Source organism: Centroberyx affinis, unplaced genomic scaffold (genome assembly GCF_046629955.1).
Source record: "Centroberyx affinis isolate AG114_WGS23_722 - 3 ecotype Tasmania unplaced genomic scaffold, CSIRO-AGI_Caff_v1 ptg000338l_1, whole genome shotgun sequence".
Lineage (NCBI taxonomy): Eukaryota > Metazoa > Chordata > Actinopteri > Beryciformes > Berycidae > Centroberyx > Centroberyx affinis.
In genome coordinates, this window is record NW_027279013.1 from 107501 (window position 1) to 130636 (window position 23136).

General features: G+C 41.6%; 1 protein-coding gene across 1 annotated transcript in view; it reads left to right on the forward strand.

Moving 5' to 3' along the window:
• LOC139641083 (collagen alpha-1(XXVII) chain B-like) overlaps window positions 1–18662 on the forward strand; it is a 76122-nt gene extending 57460 nt beyond the window's left edge. The window contains 33 exon segments of the mRNA XM_071515324.1: window positions 3784–3837; window positions 4364–4408; window positions 4765–4809; window positions 5246–5299; window positions 7146–7199; window positions 7588–7650; window positions 8217–8270; window positions 8468–8521; window positions 8693–8800; window positions 8939–8992; window positions 9093–9200; window positions 9351–9404; window positions 9713–9766; window positions 10248–10304; window positions 10403–10456; window positions 10538–10591; window positions 10689–10742; window positions 11386–11439; window positions 11795–11902; window positions 12028–12135; window positions 12355–12462; window positions 12642–12695; window positions 13936–13998; window positions 14117–14170; window positions 14252–14287; window positions 14446–14463; window positions 14579–14614; window positions 14726–14752; window positions 14902–14955; window positions 15090–15258; window positions 15390–15499; window positions 15638–15856; window positions 16074–18662. Coding sequence (XP_071371425.1) covers window positions 3784–3837; window positions 4364–4408; window positions 4765–4809; window positions 5246–5299; window positions 7146–7199; window positions 7588–7650; window positions 8217–8270; window positions 8468–8521; window positions 8693–8800; window positions 8939–8992; window positions 9093–9200; window positions 9351–9404; window positions 9713–9766; window positions 10248–10304; window positions 10403–10456; window positions 10538–10591; window positions 10689–10742; window positions 11386–11439; window positions 11795–11902; window positions 12028–12135; window positions 12355–12462; window positions 12642–12695; window positions 13936–13998; window positions 14117–14170; window positions 14252–14287; window positions 14446–14463; window positions 14579–14614; window positions 14726–14752; window positions 14902–14955; window positions 15090–15258; window positions 15390–15499; window positions 15638–15856; window positions 16074–16220 — 2385 coding nt within the window. The 3' untranslated portion in view covers window positions 16221–18662.
• The last annotated feature ends 4474 nt before the right edge of the window (window positions 18663–23136 follow it).

Genomic DNA, 23136 nt, shown 5'->3' on the forward strand with positions numbered 1-23136 from the left:
ATAAAACAAACAGCTCATTTTTTATTCCATAAAAACGGAACAATGACTAGCTATAGCAAGGACCATCCGTTGGTCCAGCTACATGACAATTTTCATGGAAAATGTGACCTGTGTGGCTGTTGTTGATTATAGTGACAAGCGGCTGTTCTGGAGGCCATTTTACAGACAAATGTACTGTAGTGAATTACGGAAACAGGCTGTGCTCCCTGTGTCAGAAACCTCCCGGAGGGCAAACATGGGCTCATATCTACTTTGAGCTGTAGGACATGAGTCCTGCTTCCAGGCTGTTCAGTCAGTCTGGGTCAGCACAGGGCTCCACACCAATAACACATGGTCCCTATTAGTGCAGCAGCAGCTTTTGGCCGTGTAATCTTTTCAGAATCAAAAGCTGTTGATCTCATGGTTTTCCATTTGTCTGAATAAAGTATTGGATAATGGTGTAATTCCTACTGTATAGGAATTATGATATTTTTGCCATTTTTCCTTGTTAGACCCAGAAAAAAAAGACTTTAAACATTAACCTTGATTGAGTACAGTCATAAATACATTTTACAAGTTCCTAGTATGAATAATTCTACTGTAAAAACATCTCTGGTGGCATAAAACATTTGTCATATTGGGAAATGGTAGGACACTATCTAGGTAAACTAAATTAACTGTGAATCAAGTGTGCTACATTGTGTTTCTAGCTTTTTAAACAAAAGGAAAAATAATACAGACACACATATGACACCAGTAACCACCCTGAAATTTGTCAAATTACTGCTACGGCTCTGTAGGCTGGGTGAAAACAAAATCAGAGGACTCCTTTTTCTGGGAAAATGAAAACAAAAGCGAATTTCAGCTGGAATTTTTACCTGGCTAAATATCACTGACAGAAATCATGACTTTTGGGAGCAGATAAAATTTATGGAGGTGCTCAGGTACCGTTACTTAGCCCTCCCCTGGTAAAACTAATACTGTCTGAAATGGCTCAAGTTATGTTTACCATCCAGTTCATTATCTATGGAGCAGCAGCAGATTGATGACATTGTCACAGATTCAAGTCTTAGTTCTCTGGTTTCTGGTTTTGAGAGAGACCATAAGAATAACATGCAGTCTATGAATTCTTCAATTCACAGTTCATCGACAGAATTAAAGCTGATTCATGGAGAATGAAGTGGCTTTGGATCATAGAAAAAAATAGGGTGATGATGGATGCACGGATTCAGTTGATAGTAGAGACAATGTTTTTGATGCCAGAGTAGCTAGATTTGGTGCATTGAATGGAAACACTTCAGCTACTGCTGGCAATATAATTCTCTCTATCCTTGATATGCTCCCTTGTGGTGTGCAGACCTGTGTCTCCAACCTTTTTCAAAGCCTTTTAATGGATGTCTTTTATAGCTGTGGTCCATGGACTCTCCACTGAGCCAGCTGGCAGGTGGGATGAAATAGCATTGAGCTTCTTTGTCTGGGCCCTCCATGGGAGATGGGCCTGGCTGTGTTTGGCCTGGATACACTCGCATGTCTCAAGCTGTGTTTTCAATTAATGCTAATGTCAGCAGCTTCCACTGCCAGTAAATCTGCCTGCTGCTCCATGACCTATACCGGGTAGTCCCAGACAAGATACCTGAGTGTAGCAAGGCAGACGACTTCACATAGAGGTGGTTCTACCACACTCATGTGAATGTGTGCAAACACACACATACACACACATACATGCAGAAACATTCATATAGAGGACAAGCTCTATGATGTGTTTGACACCAAAAGCAGCGGGACTGTTAACCCAAATATCTCATGTTCATGTAACCAACTTAAAATGTATATAATATCTAAAATATTTATCTCTTAATTCACCTGGCCAAACAAAATGTCCCATTTGTGTAGAGATATAAGATATAATAAAGTCAATTTCAGAGGTTCTTAGAGGGCCAATCCGCTTGCCATCTGATTTGTCTGTCCATGACAAAACACTCTTGGGTACATGCCCCCACTGAGACGGACAAGTCACCATCTCTTTTGATGAAACAGGGGGATAAGGAAGGAGGATGATTTGTGTAAATGCCCTCATTGCTCCACAGGAAGGACTGCGTCTCTCATTCATCTTTCATCTTAGAATCAGATGATTTCAACTCTGTACACTGAGACTGTACACCCAAATCCTTTTACGAACATTTCAGATTATAATACCATATGTCTTTTAGATGTTAGCTCCCTGGCTTGAGGCACTGGGCCTTAACATGCTGACAGAAACGTGATATTTTTCCTGACAGAAACATTTTCTACCGTGGAAATATTGGGGCATAAAGGACAGCAGGAGATGAGACTGCATGTGGGCAGAAAACCACCAAAACCTAGGAAACCAATGGAGAAACCACACTAATCTCTCTCTCTCTCTCTCTCTCTACCTCTCGCTCTCTCTCTCTCTCCCTCTCTCTCTCTCTCTCTCTCTTTCTCTGTCTCTCTCTTTCAAATGTCCATCACATTTCCAAAAACCAAAATTCTAGCCATCTAGTGGATATCTGCCATGAAGAATCACCAATCTAACTATGCATTATATCTAATAACTTCACTCACGATAACCGACCTACAAATTCTCAGCTAATGTTTTCCATATTGAAGAACATAGTGATGTCATCATGCAAATCATCTCTCCCTCTTGTTTAGCATTAAGCTAGTTCACGTTGATGTTTTGGATTGTTTTGAATCCATGCTCTTGGTGTGTCTTGTGTGTTTCTCTGTGGCCTGATAAAGTGAAATATTCTCCCTACACATTAGCTAATCAGGCTATGTAAACGTAAGCAGTGGGTAGTAGGTACCCCAGACAGGAATGTTAATGAGTGCTGCTCATCCAGCTCTATGTATTAATAGGCTTATAGCACTTCAGCTAGCGGTGCTCTCCCTGCATGGGCCAAACTCCCACTGTGCCTAGTCATCAACCACTCACGCTCATGCTGCCTGTGTGGCTATGTCATACTGAATTCTCCTCCTCCTTAAAGATTACTAACGGTCCTGAGAGAATCATGGTTTCCCCTCTTGCTTTTCACAATCACTGTTAGCCAAGTATGACCCATAGAGTGTCACATCACTGATCATCTGCCAGTGAGGATCTTCTCAGTGTCAGTGAGCCGGTCCGTCCGGAGCACAGAGGAGGAAGCTTCTTCAGGCGCAGGTGCAGAGCAGATGGACTCTATTGGTCCACTGCCTGGCTCCCATTTATTATCACTGCTCATTGGCCTAGTGGGCCTTTAAGCACTTTAGATTGATTATGTTTGACAGATGCGCCCATGTAACCTAAACAGTCAGGCTGTTCTGAAGGTGTGTGTGTATTTAAGTGTGAACAGTATGTATCTCTCTCTCTCTCTCTCTCTCTCTCTCTGTGTGTGTCCTGATTTTGGTGCTAAAATGCAACTCAGAGAGACCAGTGACCTCTGTAGATTAGTGCCATGTGTGACACCCTGCAGAGAGGCCAATAGCCTTCTTTTACGTAGTGTCTCTCAGTCAATCTCACACACACACACACACACTCACACATACACACATCAACATATGCACACATACACACGCGCGCATGTGCACACACCAAGATGTATTTACTGCTCAGTGTACATAGTGTTACATAATGTACCTCCGTATTTATCCTGAGAAGTGTGGTTTGTGGCACAGCAGCGCTCACGCTGCCTCTGACATGGGGCTATTATTGGTGACAACTTAGTTACATGCAGTGTTTATGTTGTGGCTGTCTGGCTGTGTTACAGTGACCTCTGTTGGTGAAGTGACAGTTGTCTTGTGTTTCAGGGAGCAAGAGGGCCTGACGGTCCAACAGGAGAGCTGGGGTTAGAGGGCAAGAAGGTAAGAATTATGGTGGAGTCAAAGGTCACTTCATCAATTGCATTATATCCAAGTAAGGCGTAAGAGCATGGCTTAAGAGTGTGCAGTAGATCCATATTTATCCAATGTAACTGCTCCGCTGAATGGGCACAATGACCAAAAATGCCATAGGAAAAGTATTGCATTGATTGTGTATAATTATTGGCATTTCCTTGTTTATATTTAATGCTGGAAACATTCAAGTAAATTAGACTGTACAGACACAAGAGTAATGATCATAATGTTGGACAGGAATTTTAAAATAGCTTTGAATATTTCATTTTCCCAAACAAACTCCATAGGCATGGGGCATGGATAAATCATAAAAATTATAGTGCATTAAACATTGTTGATCCAAAATACACAAATAGACACTTAGAAGAAATGCATCGTGGTACTCCAAACAAATTGCATGCTTAAGCTCCTCTGCATCCATCAGTCAAGGCAGGGAATACACATTGGCACGGTTCAACTCATCGCTTTCTCTCATCCCTCTCTCGCTCCACAGGGTCCTGACGGTCCTCCAGGAAAAATAGGTTTCCCTGGACCAGAGGTAAAGCACTGGTGTACTTTTGTAGTTTTCCACTCCTCTCTCTCGTATATTATTGGTGCTTATGTTCCTCTGGAGAGGCTGGGCAGCAGCCTGATTTAGAGGCGCTGCGTGATGCCTACAGTGTCTAGGACCTGAGTCTTAAGCAACACATTACTGTGAAGGAGACTGGGAGGTTTCTGCCGTTGTCAGGTTTCTGCAACTGAGACAAAGAGACTATGTATTAATTTACTTTTTTGTCCATTCACAAGTAGAGCCTTGTACAACAGTGGATTTGTGAGCATCTCAGATCTTATGCAGATGAATCCTGCTAATTTATCCTATTCTTAAATATTCTTCTTTTTATTCTGTCACTCCAGGGAAAGATTGGAGAGCCAGGGGAAGCTGGGCCTAAAGGCTTTCCTGTGAGTTTGTTATGCTCTACACACACACACACACACACACACACACACACACACACACACACACACACACACACACACACACACACACATCAGCTGATATGCAAGGGGAAACCACAAACATACACCCATGAGACAATCACTCACATCATGCGAGGAACAAGACTGGTAGCACTGATGGCCCCCAAACATCAGACATATTTATGTTATAATCCTCTATAGAATTCAACTTAATGCCAGACCTATGCACCCATACTGCAAATGCCTGAAGATGCAAAATATTTTGTTATCTTAGTGTTGCCAACTGTTGTTTGGTGTTGCAGTGAACAATTTAAAACAGCAATGAAAACGGTGTGTGCATGCATTTGTGTTGTTTGTGTCTTAATGTGTGTGTGTGTGTGCATGTATATTCTAAACTCACTGACCCCTCGATCTCTAGGGTGTCCAAGGGCCCTCAGGACCTCCAGGGGACAAGGGAATAGCTGGCGAGCCGGTAAGACCCTCCATCCCTCTCTCCATCCCTCCACCTTTTCCTTCATATGCAATGTGTGGGAGGAGGGGCTGATATCTACTTGGAGTATATTATGTCTTGCTGTTGGTTTGCTATTGCTGTCGTTGTGCTGGTGTGTTGGGGTGTGTGTGTTGGCCGGGCAGGGGCTGTGCTGGCATGTGTTTTACTCTGTCTTTTAAGTTGATGGTTCATTAAAGAACATCAAAAGTCAAAGTCTCTTTCTCTCCCATTTGTCCATCTTCTCCACATCTTCATGCCTCCCCCTGTATCTCTTAATATCCTTTACTCTCTTACTCTCTCTCATCCAGCTCTCTCAATCACGGCCCAATCTTTCGCAATATTCTCCCTCCAACTTACCATCGATCCATCGTTAACCTTTTCCTCTCCCTTCTTATAACCATACTTACTAGTTTTATTAGAACCTCTTTGGCAACCAACAGCAGCCTGATTCTCTCTGGCCAGCCCTGTTAACACAGCCAACAGCTAGTTTATAAGACATATATTAACGTCTATTAAAAATTTATTAGCCTGTATTAAATGTTTCCTGCAGGGTAGCCAGGGAATTGTCTCATCCTTCACACATCTGTTCTGGAGAGGCAGGCAAGCAGACGGCAAGCAGCAGGCTTGCTGGCTAACTGGGTGACTGGATGGATGTTTGAAAGAGACACAGCTCACTTTGAGAAGTGCTGCATCAGTGAAATCCCGGGGAAAAGAGATGTGACAGTTAGAGGGGAATTTCTGTATAGTGTAAAACAGTTATTATAAAACTGATTTGCAATACTACTAGTGATTCTACTTTATGAGCGCTGAGAGGAGCAGAGCAGAAAGAGAGGGATAGAAAATGTGTGTGGCATTATACATGCACACTAACTGTAGCACACCAGTAGTAGTTGACAGTCACCCATGCCTTCTCTGTTTTCCACAGGCATGAATAAACCACAGGACGATGCTCCTGTTTCCTATTAAAGCACGTGCATCTCTAACCATGACTATCTGAAAAAGACACTCAGGCCTGCTGTATACAGTTTACCTCATACAGTTTACTGTTTATACCTACATTAGCACAGCAGAATCTCCAGCCTCCCTGCTCTTGAGATTGTTTAGGAGAATGAAGTGTGTGTAATGGTGAAATGTAGGCTATTAGAATTCAAAATGTATTTTAGTTTGCAGTGGCCTTTTTTTTTGCATTTTAAGTGGTAATATCCAACGCAACAATTATTTATAAGATATACTGTATAATATATGTTTTCATCAACACAGTTTTAGTTCAACAGTTAGTTTGAATTCAGACAGGCTGCTATGGTTAACTGTAAATAACATTCTACCACAGTGAGAGGAGAAGTGGAGTTTCCCCAACACCAGTAACTATAAATACTAATCCCCCCTTCTGTTGTTCATGGTGATCTCTTTCCCTTCCTCCTCATCCATCTCTATTTCCCAGGCTGTGCAGCTGCTTTCATTGTTAGACTAAACGGTTCTGAACTCTGCTGTTAACTTGTGTGGACTCACAGTGAATGAGAGATCACACAGGTGACCTCAAGTATAACCTAACTATTGTTTAGATTGGATGAGAATCAACCAAGGAGCAACTGACATTCATATGCATTGAGACAGAGAAATATTCTTAGCAAAGCACCAGTGTGTTTGAGCAGCATAATTACTCCATTCAATCCAAATTCAGTACAGATGGTTTATGGGCTGATCTGGCACTGGACTCGCAATCCACATTAGCCAGAGCCTCCCTTTTTTGTTTGTTTGTTTGTTTCATAAATGTACTGGTTGCTTTTTTGTCTGACTGTCATCTCAGTGTTTGTGTTGTCGTCCATAGGGACCCTCTGGGCCACCAGGGACTGTGGGACTGCTGGGAGAAATTGGTTTGAAGGTGAGAGAGGGAGCAAACACACACTTGCAGACACATGCACGCACCCATATCCACATACATAAGTGTACACACACACACACACACACAATCTGGGTATTGTGAAGTCTGAATGGTTAAATATGTGTCTAGCTTGTTGATACTGTGCCAGGGAGACATCTGTTCACCTTACTCCAGTGAATCATTAATGCTCTCTGATTCAAGTAATCTGTCCTATTAAACTAATTAACCCACATTACGAGTCCGCTCTCTCTCTCTATCCCCCTTCTTTCTCTGGAAATCACCCATGATGTGTTGTATCTAAAGCCAAAGAGTCATTAGCCTTCAATCGGCCAAGTCATTCAACCCTCTCCTCTCTCCTTCTCTTTCCTACTAATTTAACTAACTAAAGGGTCCTCCGGGCAAGGTGGGCGAACCAGGACTGCCAGGCGAGCCAGGGGAGAGAAGGTGAGATGTAGTAGCAATATAGTTTTTCAATATATAGCAATATTTTTTTTGCATTCCACACTAGCCTAGGATACCGGTTCACATCAAGGTTTAGTATAAACTAATGCATGCATTACATAGAGTACGCATGTGCACGCACACACACACACACACTTGGATGCACACACAGATGAGCAAGCTGTGATACAGTCGGCTGCCCCTCCATATAAATTCAGTAGTGTGTGTAGTTTCATTGTTCATAAATCCCTGGAGGCCTGTGAATGAGCTTGGGGTCACTGTGAACACAGCAGCCCCTTCACTACTTCACTATAAACCACCGGCAGGCCGGCAGGGACACACAGGCCTTTTGATCAACCCCAGAACAGTCTGTGACAGCTTTGATGGTCAATTTTTCCCTGTCAGAAATTGTCCATGTTTAAATGAGCACTTTGTTAAATGTGGGCCATCGTTTAAGATGTATGCTGTCATGTTAAAGAAAATATACTGTATGTCTCTTGATTTGTGTGTGTGTGTGTGTGTGTGTGTGTGTGTGCTCATGTGCGTGTGTGTTGTGTGTGTGTGTGTGTGTGTCAGGGAGCCATCGGACTCGTTGGGAAGGAGGGAGAGCAGGGACTGATAGGACAGCGGGTATGTGTATCAGCTTTAAACTATCAAATATTTTGCATTCCTAACAGGTAGAGCTGCTGTTCTTTATTAGTCATTAGTGGTTTAACCCCTAACCTGTATGTGTGTTTATATGTGTATGTGTTTATGTGTGTTTATGTGTGTGTGTGTGTGTGTGTGTGTGTGTGTGTGTGTGTGTGTGTGTGTGTGTGTGGGTACAGGGAGAGCCAGGCCTGGAGGGGGAGGCTGGTCCAGCTGGTCCTGATGGAGTCAAGGTAAGGTGTTTTACCCAGATGTCTTGGATTATTAGAACATGGGGACACCAACTCCAAAACTACTAACTGTAGAGGGCAGTAATAACTCAACCTGCCCTCTTTCTGAATATTTTAGTTAAAGGACCTTTAAATATAGTTTAAATATACTTTTTTTGTTATGTGTATGCCTAGGGTGAAAAAGGTGACATGGGTCAGGAGGGCGACAAAGGAGACAAGGGTGAAATTGGACTAAAGGGAAAAGAAGGCCCACCTGGAAATCCTGGACTCACTGGCGTCAGGGTAAATATCTTGTTGCTAACATTCGTACACACACACACACACACACACACACACACAGACACACATTTCTTGCAAATTGATTATCATTGACTCTGAAACCACACCTTTAGCTGTTCTTGCCTCTTTTTGTTTCTGTAGGGTCAAGAGGGTAAATCTGGCAAGATAGGAGAAAGAGGCAAACTAGGGTCAAAGGTAACGACCTTAAATCATCAGTTTCATGCCAATATGTTTACTCAGTAGCCATCAATATTCTTGTAATTGAGAGTTCTGTGACCCTTTTTTGTATGTGTAGGGGGCCAAAGGTCAAATGGGTCACCTTGGGGAGACTGGACTAGTGGGGAAGACAGGACCACCAGGGTTCGTCGGGCCTAAGGGGTCCAGAGGAACCATTGGACATGTGGTAAAGTTGACCAGTAATGCTACAGATATTTATCAATGATGTTTGAAATCACAAGTACTGTACAGAACTATTTAGAAAGCCTTCTAGGAAAGTCTAATGTTCAAAATTGTTGATAGTGTGACTGAAGAGGCAACCTGTTGCTCTCTCTAGGGCGCTCCTGGTCGAATGGGTCAGCAGGGGGAAATTGGCCTTGCAGGTTATGAGGTGAGTTACTGTAAACCCAGAGCTTTTTACAGGTTGGCTCGATGTGGATGGATATTACACATTAAACATGCCTGTCATGGAGCGTCCTGGTGGCTCAGTGGTCTAAGGCATGCATCACAGAGCCGTCCTGGTTTCAAATCCGGCCCAGGACCTTTGTCGCATGTCATCCCCCTTTGGCTTTCCCAATGTTTCCTGTCTCTCTACTTGCCCAAAAAAATGCCCAAAAAAGAATCTTGCCTGTCATGTTTATGTGTGTGAGTATGAGTTCATTAGTCATTCAACCTTATTGTTTATGTCTGTCTTTGCAGGGCCATCAGGGACCCCAGGGCCCCATGGGGCCTCCAGGACCAAAAGGTGAAAAGGTACTCCTCGCTCACTTTATGTGTAACACTGTTCTTGATCTTTGTCCTTCCGTCTTATCTTCAGTCAGATCCTCAGATCTTTTCCCAACACCACCCAGATACCTGCATACTGTCTGCGTTGACCTCAACTGACCTGAAAGTGAAATCACTAAATGTTTTTCATTTGAGCTTTGAAACAAACATCCTAAAATACGCCTCTCTCTGTAAGCAGTTTATACTCATCAAACTTGCTTTTAATGTCCTAGTGCCTTCATCAAAGACAACCTGCTGTAAATATAACATGGCTTTTATTTTACACAAAGGCAGAAAGATACAAAAGGAGAATTGTCAGGGCATACACAAGCTAAACCTTCCAACATCCATGAGATTTTAGGATTTAAAGTTATTTATGTTTAAAGGGCTTAATACAGTTCACTGCAACAAGGTTGTGTTGTCTGATATAAAAGATCTCAATTTTCACTGTTTTGATCTTCATCGGCAGGGCGAGCAGGGGGATGATGGAAAAGTGGAGGGTCCTCCTGGTCCTCTGGGTGACTTAGTAAGGAACTCCTCACTTACTTTTCTCGTCCTTGTATGGTATGCTTTAAGCTTATAAAAATAGTCTGCATTTTACTCATATATCTCCTGTTTTACCAGGGACCTCCTGGTGACAGGGGAGAGAGAGGTGAATCAGGAGATCCAGGATACATAGTGAGTATCATCGCTCAGCCTGGCTGATCTGAAAATGATCCATGTGGGTTTATGTGTTAATATACTCTGACTCTGTTTCAGGGTCAAGTTGGTGTGGACGGACAGAGAGGCAAATCTGGGGCTCCTGGACTACCTGTGAGTATGAAGACTTAGACTTATTATTACTGTCCTGAACTTACACAACCTACATCAGCAGTCACGCTCACACTGGTTGTCATTAACATAATTTCAGGGACACCCTGGACCTCGCGGGCAACAAGGACCCAAAGGGGCCAAAGGAGATCAAGTAAGGATGTCAAAACAAAAACACTTTGGGTGCTCACTGTGTGCTGTAGAGGGTGCGCCTCCCTGTGCATGCATGTATGAAGTGTTCCACTTTGATATACGGTCCTATTCATCATCTGCAGCACATTAGTTCAGTCCAAACCCTTGGCTTTTCCCATTGTTCAATCTGTCATCAAACCGCTGAGCTGTGCAGAAATACACATTTAACCACTTAGAACATGGACTGCCAAACATGAGGGCTTTAGATATGCTAAAGCCTTTACAGACTGTAAGTCAACACTGTCATCCCTGTTTAATGAGACTAAGATCAATTCAGTTAAAGGGACATAAAATAATCTGACTTTTACTGACCTCTATTGATGACCAAGGAACATCAACAGGTCTCTGGCACAGCTTACGGTGGCCTGTAATTGACATAAATAGTAAAGTAAGCTAGCTAATTAGTGCAGAGATCCAACAGAAACATCTAGTAAAAAGGTAATAAATCACCAAGCTAAATACTGGAATGATAATACTGCGTTGTTTTTTTCTTTTTTGGTACTGATCAACAACCCTATCAAATCCCTGCAGATATATTATGGGACAGTAATAATCTTACTTATTGCACCTTTAAGACACCTGTGTTTCTTTCTCTCTCTCCTCAGGGTCAGAAAGGCAAACAGGGACATATAGGACAAAAAGGAGCCAGAGGGTCACTGGTAAGGCAACGAGGCCCGTACATCCACACCTGCTCCAATGTCTATTTCTGGGGTTTGTTTAAGTAACACTTCATTGCAATAGACAGAGGTTTGGCTTACTCTCAGCTACGACTGTAAATGGTATGTATTCTAGACTGGAACTCTTGGAAAGGCAAACTCAAGGCAAAGACAATATACTTATAAAGAAAGTCATAAAGAGACCAACCTACACAGAAGAAAACTGAAATTTAGATGATTTCTCAAGTCAAGACATATGAAAAAGGTGTATCAAAGAGAAGTCAATAACACATACTCTCCTGCTACGTATTAGTGTGTAGATTTCTGATGAGCTCTCCCCTCTCCCCCTTCTCCTCAGGGTGTGGTTGGTTTCCCTGGTCCCAGAGGTGTGGTGGGCCGAGAGGGGCAGGAGGGTGTGCCCGGGGTGGATGGAGTCCCAGGGAAGGATGGCAGCAAAGGCATGCCGGTGAGACAAAGCAATATATGCCTAATTATCACTTCTTAACCGATCTTCCTTAAAAAAATGTATGTGCTGTTTGTTTTATGGATTAGTTAGCGTCACTATTCTTCTCACTTTCTCGATGTCTGTAGGGAGAGCATGGTGATGATGGGGTGGTTGGTCTTCCTGGCAGTGCTGGTCCACGTGGTAAAACTGGCGTTCCTGGACTTCGAGGCGATCAGGGGACCTTTGGGCTAAAGGTAAGAGGGAAAAGTGGTACGTTGATACTGTATGAAGGGAAACAAATGATAAACGCATAGAATAACTAACAATATACTGTAGTTGCTAGTGGGCAATAGCTTACTCGTTCTGGAAAGAACTGTGTGTTACTATGCAATGGTTGTATTGGGATCATGACTTGTGATGTTTTAACTGCACACCAATCACTCAATCATTAATTTATTTATTCATCCATCCAGGGGGAGCGGGGTCTTCGAGGCCAAGCTGGACCCCCAGGGAAGAGAGGCTTCAGGGGTGGGATGGGACTGCCAGGGCCACAAGGAGACCAGGGGCCTAAAGGACAACCTGTAAGTAGCAGCTGCAGATCAATCTACGCACAGTTAAGCAGATGTAATACTGTTTGTACTGTACTGTCACTTGTTTAAGATTTGATTCCATGACATTTCTTTGTGTTTGTGTTTCTCTTGGAGAATTGTGTTGAAATTGGAGATTGTGTAACTTCATGCTTGACTGATTTGTTGTTCAGGGTGACACAGGGGAAGCAGGTTTTCCAGGCATTCTGGGAGTTCTTGGACCAAGGGTATGTTCAGCACCCAACTCCAGCACACCTTCTACATTCCATCCTCACCACATGTGCACAGAACAGTCCCATAAAACACGATTGTTAAAATCCCAAAACAAACCAAATGCTGTTTTGCAGTTTTGGTGAACATGATCCCTGTGCTCCGACTGTAGCTCAGATACCCACTGGGTCAATTAACACCAGACTGTGTTTTGATACTAAATCTCCACCATTAAAAAGCAGCACTCATCCCACAGGGGTAACGGAAGATTTGCGGCTTCTTAGCGAGTCAGCCTCTGAATCACCACTGGCACTCTTCATACAGCAGTAAAGCTCCTCCAACATGGCCAAATACAGCTGTTTAAATATAACCCGCTCCACACTGGGTCGGGGCACCGTAAATCACACGCATACTTACAAACACATTGTGATGATATGCATGGATGCATGCATACACAAACACACTCACACACACACACACACACAAAAGGTATTCAGCTGTCACTTTGAGATATAACTAAAGATCATATGAGTCTTTGAAGTCAGGTTTGGTTTATCTTTAGAATGTGATTTGTTAGATTTTGCTAGAATGTGATTTGTTAGCCTTTTGGGAATAGCAGTATGGTTTGTTTGACCGCTTCCCCATAGGTAATCACACTTAGGGAATCTTTACAAGGAGTGGGCTAATCTCTCACTATTGATTTTTTACAAAAATGGCTTGTTTTTTGGATTCACATCTAGTCTGGGCATAGCAGCAATTGGCTGTGGCTAAGCTGTGTTCAATTAAGAGTGTCATGGTGTCATGGTGCAACTTTCTTAATTACATTTCATTTTGATAATTAGACAATTAACAATTACACATTCCTCCTGTATGAGTAAAGGAGGAGATGATTCTGTGTTGGGGCACATATGTTTTCTTGCATGCGTGTGTGTGTGTGTGTGTGTGTGTGTTCTCTCTGTTTGCAGCCTGTCTTACTATAACACTGCCCTACAGACACAACTAATGTTCTCAGTCTATTAGATTAACCACGCAGAAACCAAAGCCAGAGTCTATCAGGACAGTTGGAGACAGCATCTTCAATGTGGAAACAGTTATGTTAGTGGAGTCAGATGTTCCATAATGAGACGAAGAGATGCTTTGAGATAGGGGATGGTGGGAAGATAGATTTTAGAAAACTGATGTCAAGTATTATGTTTTTACACAAGTTTATGGAGTGTAAAATGAGTGGATATGAATATTTATCACTATTGTTTTCAGGGGCCTGCAGGAGACTTCGGGCCAAAGGGCATACTGGGGCCAAAGGGGCCACAGGGTACAATGGTAAGGTGTCTAATGAGCTAGACTAGACCAATGAAATGTATTTAACTCTATTTGATCCTATGGAGCATACACATTCCCTCTATTTCATGCTTTTTCCCTCTCTGCTTCTCTCCTTCAGGGCAGAGGAGGAGGAGTCGGTCCGATGGGGATTATCGGTCCCAATGGAGGCGCAGTACGTGTTCTACAGATTGAGATAAGCTTTTACATTTTGCTTTCATTCTTCAATCAGCTGACTGTCAACGTCTCTTTACAGGGTCCTAGAGGAGAGAAAGGCAATCGCGGAGAGACTGTGAGTCTTACAGATGTCGAATCACCTCTACACTTTTTTACAGACCTAATCAGTTTTTTTACACTTTGTTTACACTGTTTACTCTGAAACATGTAAAAAGTAGGGTTAATGGCTATATCCAGGCTGAAAATATTTGTCCTTTCTTTTTCTTAAAACAGGGGTTGCAAGGACCAATGGTAGGTTTGCAATTGTCACTTTTTTTATTGCTGCTACAGGCAATTAGTATTTTACTGTAAACACTTGATTGATAACACATAACTCCATCTAACATTTATGTTTATTCTTTATCAGGGATCTCCTGGACCTCGTGGGCCCCCTGGACCACCTGTAAGTTTCCCGTTTTTATAGGCTTAGCCAAATGTGAAACAAACATAATGTCACATTTAACAGTTGCGTCATTTCTCCTCTGAATTACTTTTTTTCCGCTTCTCTTTATAGGGTCCCCCAGGTGTCCCTGCCTCATTTGTAAGACATGTTATGTTTGCTGATTTTTATTGCATCTATTTTCTTCAAAGGCATTATGTAGTTTACAAAGTATGATGGTAGTTACTTAACAAGATCTTATAACAGCTGAATCTCTCCATATCTGCATTTGTTTTGTTATTTTGGTGCAGAGAGAGGATGGTCTTCATTTGTTTGTGGATTCACACACCCCACTCAGGACTGAGGTCAGTGGAGTATGATTTTAACATTTCTCTATATTGTTCAGGCTTCTAATCAATTGATGAGTGTCTGTCTAACTACTGTATGCAAACTGTACAAACTCATCTTCCCTCTCCTCTCCTCTGTCCTCCATCTCCAGAATAAGCCAGTGATGGACCTGCCGATGCTGGACCAGGGCGCAGAGATCTTTAAGACCCTCCACTACCTCAGTAACCTGATCCAGAGCCTGAAGAACCCGCTGGGCACTCGGGACAACCCCGCCCGCATCTGCAGGGACCTGCACAGCTGTGAACAGAAGATGAACGATGGTGAGTGTGTGTGTGTGTGTGTGTGTGTGTGTGTGTGTGAGTGTGTGTGTGAGAGAGAGAAAGAGAGAGAGAGATAACTTTTATGTTTACATAGACTGATGATGCCGTTGATTTACTCATCTCTTTCTCAGGCACTTATTGGATTGACCCCAACCTGGGCTGCTCTTCGGATACAATAGAAGTCTCCTGCAACTTTACTGGAGGTGGACAGACTTGCCTGAAACCAATCACAGTATCCAAGGTATCTCAGACACAATAACAACTCCAGTGAGATCAGTAAAGCCTACACGATTGTAGAACTCAGAGAATAGTAAATTAATACACTTTTGAGCACAGAACAGTCTTGTTAACCAGCGCCGTGTTCTGGCTATTTGAGCAGCCAGAAATCAGCGTTGGCCGTGTCCAGATGAACTTCCTGCACCTACTGAGCTCAGAAGCAGTGCAGCACATCACCATCCACTGCCTGAATGTCCCCGTGTGGAGGTCAGCTGAGGACCAGCCGGCCGCCCAGGGGGCTGTGAGCTTCAAGGCCTGGAGTGGGGAGATGATCGAGGTGGGAGGAGAGCTCGAGCCACAAGTCATGGAGGACTCCTGCTGGGTAGGATCAACATGTTACCTGGCTTAATATCCTTTAGTTGGGTCATGAGTATTGGGTATTGAGTGATAACCTACAAACTGCCACCATTTTCATTGATAATGAACATGTCCTGAAGGTTTCCATCTAATTTTGTTGAGTGGCATCCTATCTTCAGATTGACCTATTTATGGCTTTCGTGTTTTGGACTATTGACATTTCTTGTGTGCTTGCGTTTCAGATGAAAGATGGCCGTTGGCACCAGACCCATTTTGTGTTCCACTCCCTGGACCCCACCCTGCTCCCTGTGGTCGACATCTACAACCTCCCGAAGACTGCTCCTGGCTCACATTACCACCTGGAGGTTGGCCCAGTATGCTTGCTGTAAGGGCTGCTGTGTGAGTCTAATGAGTGTGAAGGGATGGATCATCACCCCTGGATGACACCTCCATACAGGTGTGGAGAACGGAGCAGTCCCCTCCTACCCACCCCAAAGCACTGTCCGAGCGGGAACAAGCCTCCCCGAAACACCCCTGCCTCACTCTGCCAACCTCCCATTGGACTGCAGACACAGAGGGAGGAGGCGCGGGGAGCCGGGGGACAGAGCGGGGGACGAGGAAGAGCTGAGGAGGAGCGGGGGAGTTCTTGCACTAATAGCTTCTCAACATGGCAATAGCTTCTTCAAGCTCTTCAAGAAGGATTTCCCCCACACCAAGCCATGTACGCCCGCTTGGAGAAAAAAGGCTCCATGCCGCACAATCTCTCTGGAACAATGCTAAGTGAAGGGAGACCAAGGCCAAGTCAATATTGCCAATTAACCAATCAGCGGACATTATAGTAACTTATTGTTTGTACTGTATACTGTCTGTATACTGTGTGTACTTTATATACCAGGAAAACCATTCTGTCAGAAGAGAAGAATTAAAGTAATTGGGATCAATTAAATGTACATATATATGTATGCTTATTCCTTAACTTTTCTACATGTATATCTTATGTAAAGAAATAATCTTCAAGTGCAATAGAAAATGAGAAGATAATTTTATATTCTAAACTGATATTGAAGGCTTTTTCAGGGGTGCCGTCTTATTTGCCTTTGGTGCTCATCTCCTCTCAGTCTTGCCCATGTGAATTTGTCCAGAGGCACGCTCATCTGTTTAAATTGAGCAGAAGTCACATCTCTACTTACTAGTACTCCTCCCTAATGTGGGAAAACCAGTGGCATGCAGTCAACTCCTAAAACAGAAATCACAAACTTAACGGAGTCACTAATGCACACCAGCCATCTACATGGAGAGACTCAACACCTTAAACACGTGTTACTATACTTAATCCTCACACATTGTTAAATATGTCTTAGACTCCCTGAATCTAGAATGACTGGATGCCACTGGTGATTAGGGAGTATATCTGTGGTTCTGGAGATGAGAGATCTGGGCTAACTATCTGTGCCTTTCAATTATAATGCCTATAAATATGGAGCTCCACTTCTCATCAGTGTTTTATTGATTTCCCTGCAACTGTGGCGTGTGAAATCAGGCCTAGACACCGATATTAAGTGAGCTCCTTCTTCCCCTCCCTTATCATAAAAGATAGGATGGTAAACTTTGTGTTTACCCAGCACCACATGGGACCAGGATTCTCTCCCCCCCTGGTTACAGTAGACAGGCTTCAGGTGCAGGCATTCCCAGGAGGAGAACTGAGCCACAGGAGAGAGTGGGTCCAGGAGTCAGACTTTTCATCCCATCCTCTCTCTCATGCATGGTGCTAAGAAAATAATCTGAGGTGCTAACCTAATGCTGTAATTACACCACTCTGCCAACACTTTCTGACGCTTATAGTGCATGCTTGCTCAGATGGTTACAGAATCTGTATAGGCATAATATATTGCCATAGCTTCCATAATGCACTATTATGGTAATATCCCATCCAGAAATACTTTACATAGTTCCTGAATAGACAAATATCTGTTCTTTATTCAAACCTATTTTGTTAGATACTGCAATTTACAGAGATGCTTATTCTAAGGGAATATATTTTAGACATAACTATTAAAAAGAAAAAACAGATTTATCCTTTTGTATCCATTATAAATCACAGGGTTTGAAGTATTTTTAAAAATTATTTTCTGTGTACAAAGCCCCCCCACAGCTGTATGTAATATCTTTAGAAACACAACTAGTGGAAATAGTTTTAATTAAAAAAGAAACATTTCTTTGTTGTAGTTGAACACAAATGTGTATAATTGTGCAAGCCTTGCTGTATACAGTGGATCCCCTCTTGATAATTTAATGTTATTTAATGTTGTAAACGTGGTTGCCGACTGAGCAAGGTTCTGTTTGTCGAAGCAATACTTCTCTTTCTGACAACTTTATATATCAGTTTGCCCAACTGGTCTTGGAGTTTATAGATTTTTTTTATGTGTAAATTTGGGGCTCCAGAGAACAAATTTATTGCAATGTTAATTGTCTTTTATTTTTTTATTTTTTGTTATTTTGCTTTTTGTTTGTTTGTTTTTCCTCTATGATAATCAACCATGTACTGTACCAGGACTCTGTTCTATTATAACTTGTGTTTTAAAGAAATTATGCCAATATGTGAAAATTCTCTTTTCTTTTTGTAAATCCGTTGTAGACATTAAAATGAGCTAAGAATACCTCACATTTTTACATATGACTTGGAGGAAAGATTTTCTATTGTCTTTATAATTAAAACCTGTTTGGAAAATATCAGCCAAATAAGTCATGAAACTCTGAACAAGACCAATTCTGGTGCCTACATCCTTCATCTGTCTACCCTTTCTTCAATGTTCAATGTCCATTTGTTCAATAAATACTTTAAATTTGTGTGTGGACTATTGATTTTGAACCATTTGTAAGGCTTGAAGCCCAATAAAAAAAATTGTATGTCCTCTGCTGGTCAGGTATCCACTAGGGGGAATCATTGTCTTATTAGTTAGACCAGTCATGTTTAGGTATGCAGCAAAAATCTTACTTCATTTACATATGAAACATATGAAAGTTACTAAGCTCATGAAATCTGCACTTTTTCTGTTTTCAGTCTGTTGACTCATTGCAAATACACCATGTAAAGGACCAGCAGACAAGAGAATGGGAGTGCTGATGAACAAAAACAGGGAGTTTATGTCAATCAAGTTTGTAACCATGCAAGGATACATGTGATTGGATGGCTGCTGATCTAATGCCCCATTTATAAAAAGTAATTCCATGATCAGCTGACTGATTAATTGCAAAGTTCCATGCACCTGCCCTAGTTCATCTCCCTCTGGGTGATTTTAAACTTGATTTTTGAAGGAAAATAAATTGTTTATTTTTATACCTGAAGTGATGTTTCTGTTTGATTGGAGAAAGCTCTTATAATATAGCAGCGCATATCATGATGAGTTCAAGCCCATATCAGCTAGCACTGGCAGAATAGATGTTTTAACAAATTTTTGTTTCCAAAAATGTCAGATTATCTAGCTAAGAATAAATTAAATGGTTGAAAAAGTAGGCTACATCTACACATTCACAACCAAGTGACATTTTGCTGTATTTGTTTTAGACTTGGTAATACTCCTTTGCTGCATGATGTTGCCAACATGGCAACAGTTAGTTTTGCTTAACCTCCCTGTTAAAAGTGATAAGAAATTTATTTTTTGTATTTGGTTGTGAAGAGGGATCCTTTGCATGTAATTGGATCTGTTTTTGTCACATGACCTCCCACTGCTGTCACTACAATTAATTATTCTGTGGCAAGGGGAAAAAAGAAAAAGGTGAGTATATGGAATGAATATAGTGCAAATACTATTTACACATGTTTTCCAAGATTCACAAATAATAATGAATAAGGATGGGAAGTGAAAAAAAAAATCCTACACTTGTGATTTGAAGATTTGTGAGCAAACAAAATTCCCACATGTAGGCCTATATCCACAAATGCATACTGCTGTGTCTCACAAGTACAAAACCTGTATTGTGAGTCAATTTAACTTTATGGCAGTGAAGTGTGGGCCTCCTTATTAAGGAAAAAAACATTAAAGCTTCATTGAAAATATTCAATGAAGTTCTTTTTTATATATGTGGATGTTTGCCTTATGGTCATCGACTGGTCGTGATTTACCCGCCTGTTCATTTGCCACTGCATCTTTGCACTCAGCACTAATGGCTTTTCAGTAATGCAGTTTGAAAGTTGATGCATCCGATGTGTTGGCTTAAATCTGATTTTGTCTCGTTCTCAGGGTCTACCTGTTGTATCACTCTTGGAGTCAGGTATTCTACGGCGGAGTGGCCGGTAGTGTTATCGGCATAATCTGGTTCTTCATCACGCAAGAGGTGCTGACACCGTTATTCCCCAAGATAGCAGCATGGTAAGGAGTGGTGTAAGCTCAGGCCCCGTGTGCTGTCCTTTCCCTGCTTTCTCCTCTTGTCACTGGGAAAAGACAAATTATCATTAAATGACTGAATAAATAAAACTTTCCTCATATGTTCTCTAACATTCTGTCCTGTCGATTACCTTTTCACAACTGATGGGCCAATATCGGAGTACTTTCTGGTGCGAGACACAAGCCTGATCCCCAACATCTTATGGTTTGAGTATACAGTGACCAGATCAGAGGCAAGGTAAGATACTGGTTTGGTGGAAGCAGGTGGGGTTAAGGAGTGCTGTTATATCACACACTATATTACATATATCACCATGATTATGTTTACAATTGTTGCGTGTTCAGAATTGTTTTTCTTCTCTTCCAGGAACAGACAAAGAAAGCTTGGAACAAAACCTCAGTGATCTATACAGTTCTTTTGTGAAACTGAGCTTAGGACCACACACACTCATGTACACACACAAACAAATGCTCACTCAAAAAAACACACTGGAGAACCATCTTTTGGACTGACGTGGTTGCAAGGAGTAAAGGGCAAAACCGTTTACAGGTGGCGAAAGAGTGCCTGGACCTGGCCCGGAGCCTACAGCCTGAGCAAGTCCGTCCACACGCCTCTCCTTCTTGTACAGCTTGCCCAAATGCTCTCCAATGCATGCAAGACTGTGCAAGAGGCATACTATTTAATGATAGATTAATATATATTTTAACTGTAAACGCACGCTGACAGTAACAGTGCACTGTAAGAGATTCAAGGAGCCGAAAAGGAGGCTTTGGTCAAGTTTCAAACAAATTGGTGGGTGTCATTACAGCATGTATTTAGTGATTCTTTTTTAAATACTGATGGATAGCTGGTGGGTGTGGGGGAGGGGGGGTGGTTGGTTGAAGCTAGTCAGATTGGGGAGGGGGTTTGGTTATGGCTAGGATGGGGGTAAGTGGAATTAACCATTTTTCATTGTTATATAATAGAAAATTTCTAAAATTGGTTATAATGTAATATAAATTAAAATTTGCACTTTGTGAAATTTACAAGTTAACAAAAAACTAATACTAGTTAAATGTTAAGACCCAGCTCTTTTCCCTAATCAATCTTCCCTCTGTGTCTATGACTGTCAGTCCTAATATATTAGATTCCAATGCTGATTTGCAAGCAGTGTAAATTTAATTTACCTTCTGTACTATTGAGCATCAAAGTTGTGGTTTCTGTTCATGTCCACATTTGAGGATTATGAGACAGTGAATCGCAACACAATTCGGTTTCAGCTGTCATGTTTCTTTGTTCTACACAAAATGGACTGAGACGGTGTTTTCTTAATGCCTCACACACAGTAGCAGCCTGGGAACAGAATTCTGGGAATCAGTCTTTTTTTTTTTTTGTTGTTGCTCTTGATTCAATTTCTTGTGTTTTCTGCTGTTGTAGAGAACAATTTTCTTTTCATCAGCCACAACTTGTATCTTTTACAGATGTCTCTTCACATGGGTTCCTGGCCTGGTTTTTAGACATTTAGCTATTATTTGCACAAGGCCAACTACAGTATATCACTATGACAACATATCAACAACATATATTAACAGAGCATTTGCAACAACTGTGTGACCTGCAACAATTATTTTGAGTTTGCAGCAGTTCAGTCACTAGTGTGTATGGGCTAGCAGCTCAGTTGCTGAATCGGACTCAGTGAACCAACAAACCTCAACAGACATCTTACCAGTAGCCCGCATATACTGAATTGAACTTGGACAGCGCCACCTTTTGGTCAAAAGTCATGGTACAAATGTGAATAATTCATTTAATGAGTTAGCAGTTCACCTAATGAACCAATTCTGTATACCCTTCAGTGAGCATTTAATGCGGTTGCGGCTTTTATATGAGACAGTCGATTGGACACAATATTAGCAATGGCTATACTGAACTGGACAGACCAATGCCCAAACGTTGCATTTTGAGTAGACCTAGGTCCAGGGGAAACAGGGTTTTTTGGCATGACCACCCAAAAATACACCATCATATGTTGCCTCTTGTGTCACTTTGAAAGTTGTGAAGTTGCAGGTTTTATGATGAGAGGGGAAGAGGTGAGATTGCTCAAAAATCTGTGATGGTATTATTAGTTGGAATTGATTTAACCACTGGAGATACACAGTTTTCCAAAAAGTAAAAGTAATGGGATTGTGACATAAAAATAGAATAAAATAAAAAATGTTTTTTTATTGTTAAATAGGTGTAAGATATGTTATGATCAAGGAGTTATGATATGGACAATTAAGGTGAAACAGTCATTTCTCATTTTCATTGTGACTTTCATTTTGCTTTAACTCTGAAGTAGGCCTATTGTTTCAAAGAAAAGTACTAAACAACATACTTTTCTGTGTTTACATGACAACATTATACAAATACAACAGTGGTCATATTGCCTGTTTACACTGTTTACACATTACATTTAATCATAATAAACTGCCCAGAAAGAGAAAATAAAATATTTTTTCCACATAAGACTGGCACAAAATTCTTGATCTAACAAATGAATTGCCAAAAATGTCCAAACTGGCACAGCCTCCCACTGGAGATGAAGCCTGGCCTGCCATCTACTGGATAAAGTTTGTTACTGCACCCTGTAATAACGTAACAAAGATACATGTAAGGAGGCCTATAAAGTAAAACAAGACGACAATGTAATAAAATCTTAAAATACTAAGTTAATATCATATTTGCCAATAATGTAATAACGTATCTCAAGCCTATTAGCCAGTTATTACATTACTGCCTCGTGAACCATTTTTGGCTGAACATCAGACACTTAAATTGTTACCCTATAATAGCAACTTGGAAACTACTGTATATTTTCCCAACATTATCCCTCACTGACACTTTGAGCAGTTTTCATCTACATCATATAATTTAGCTTTAATTAACACAAGGTTTCCT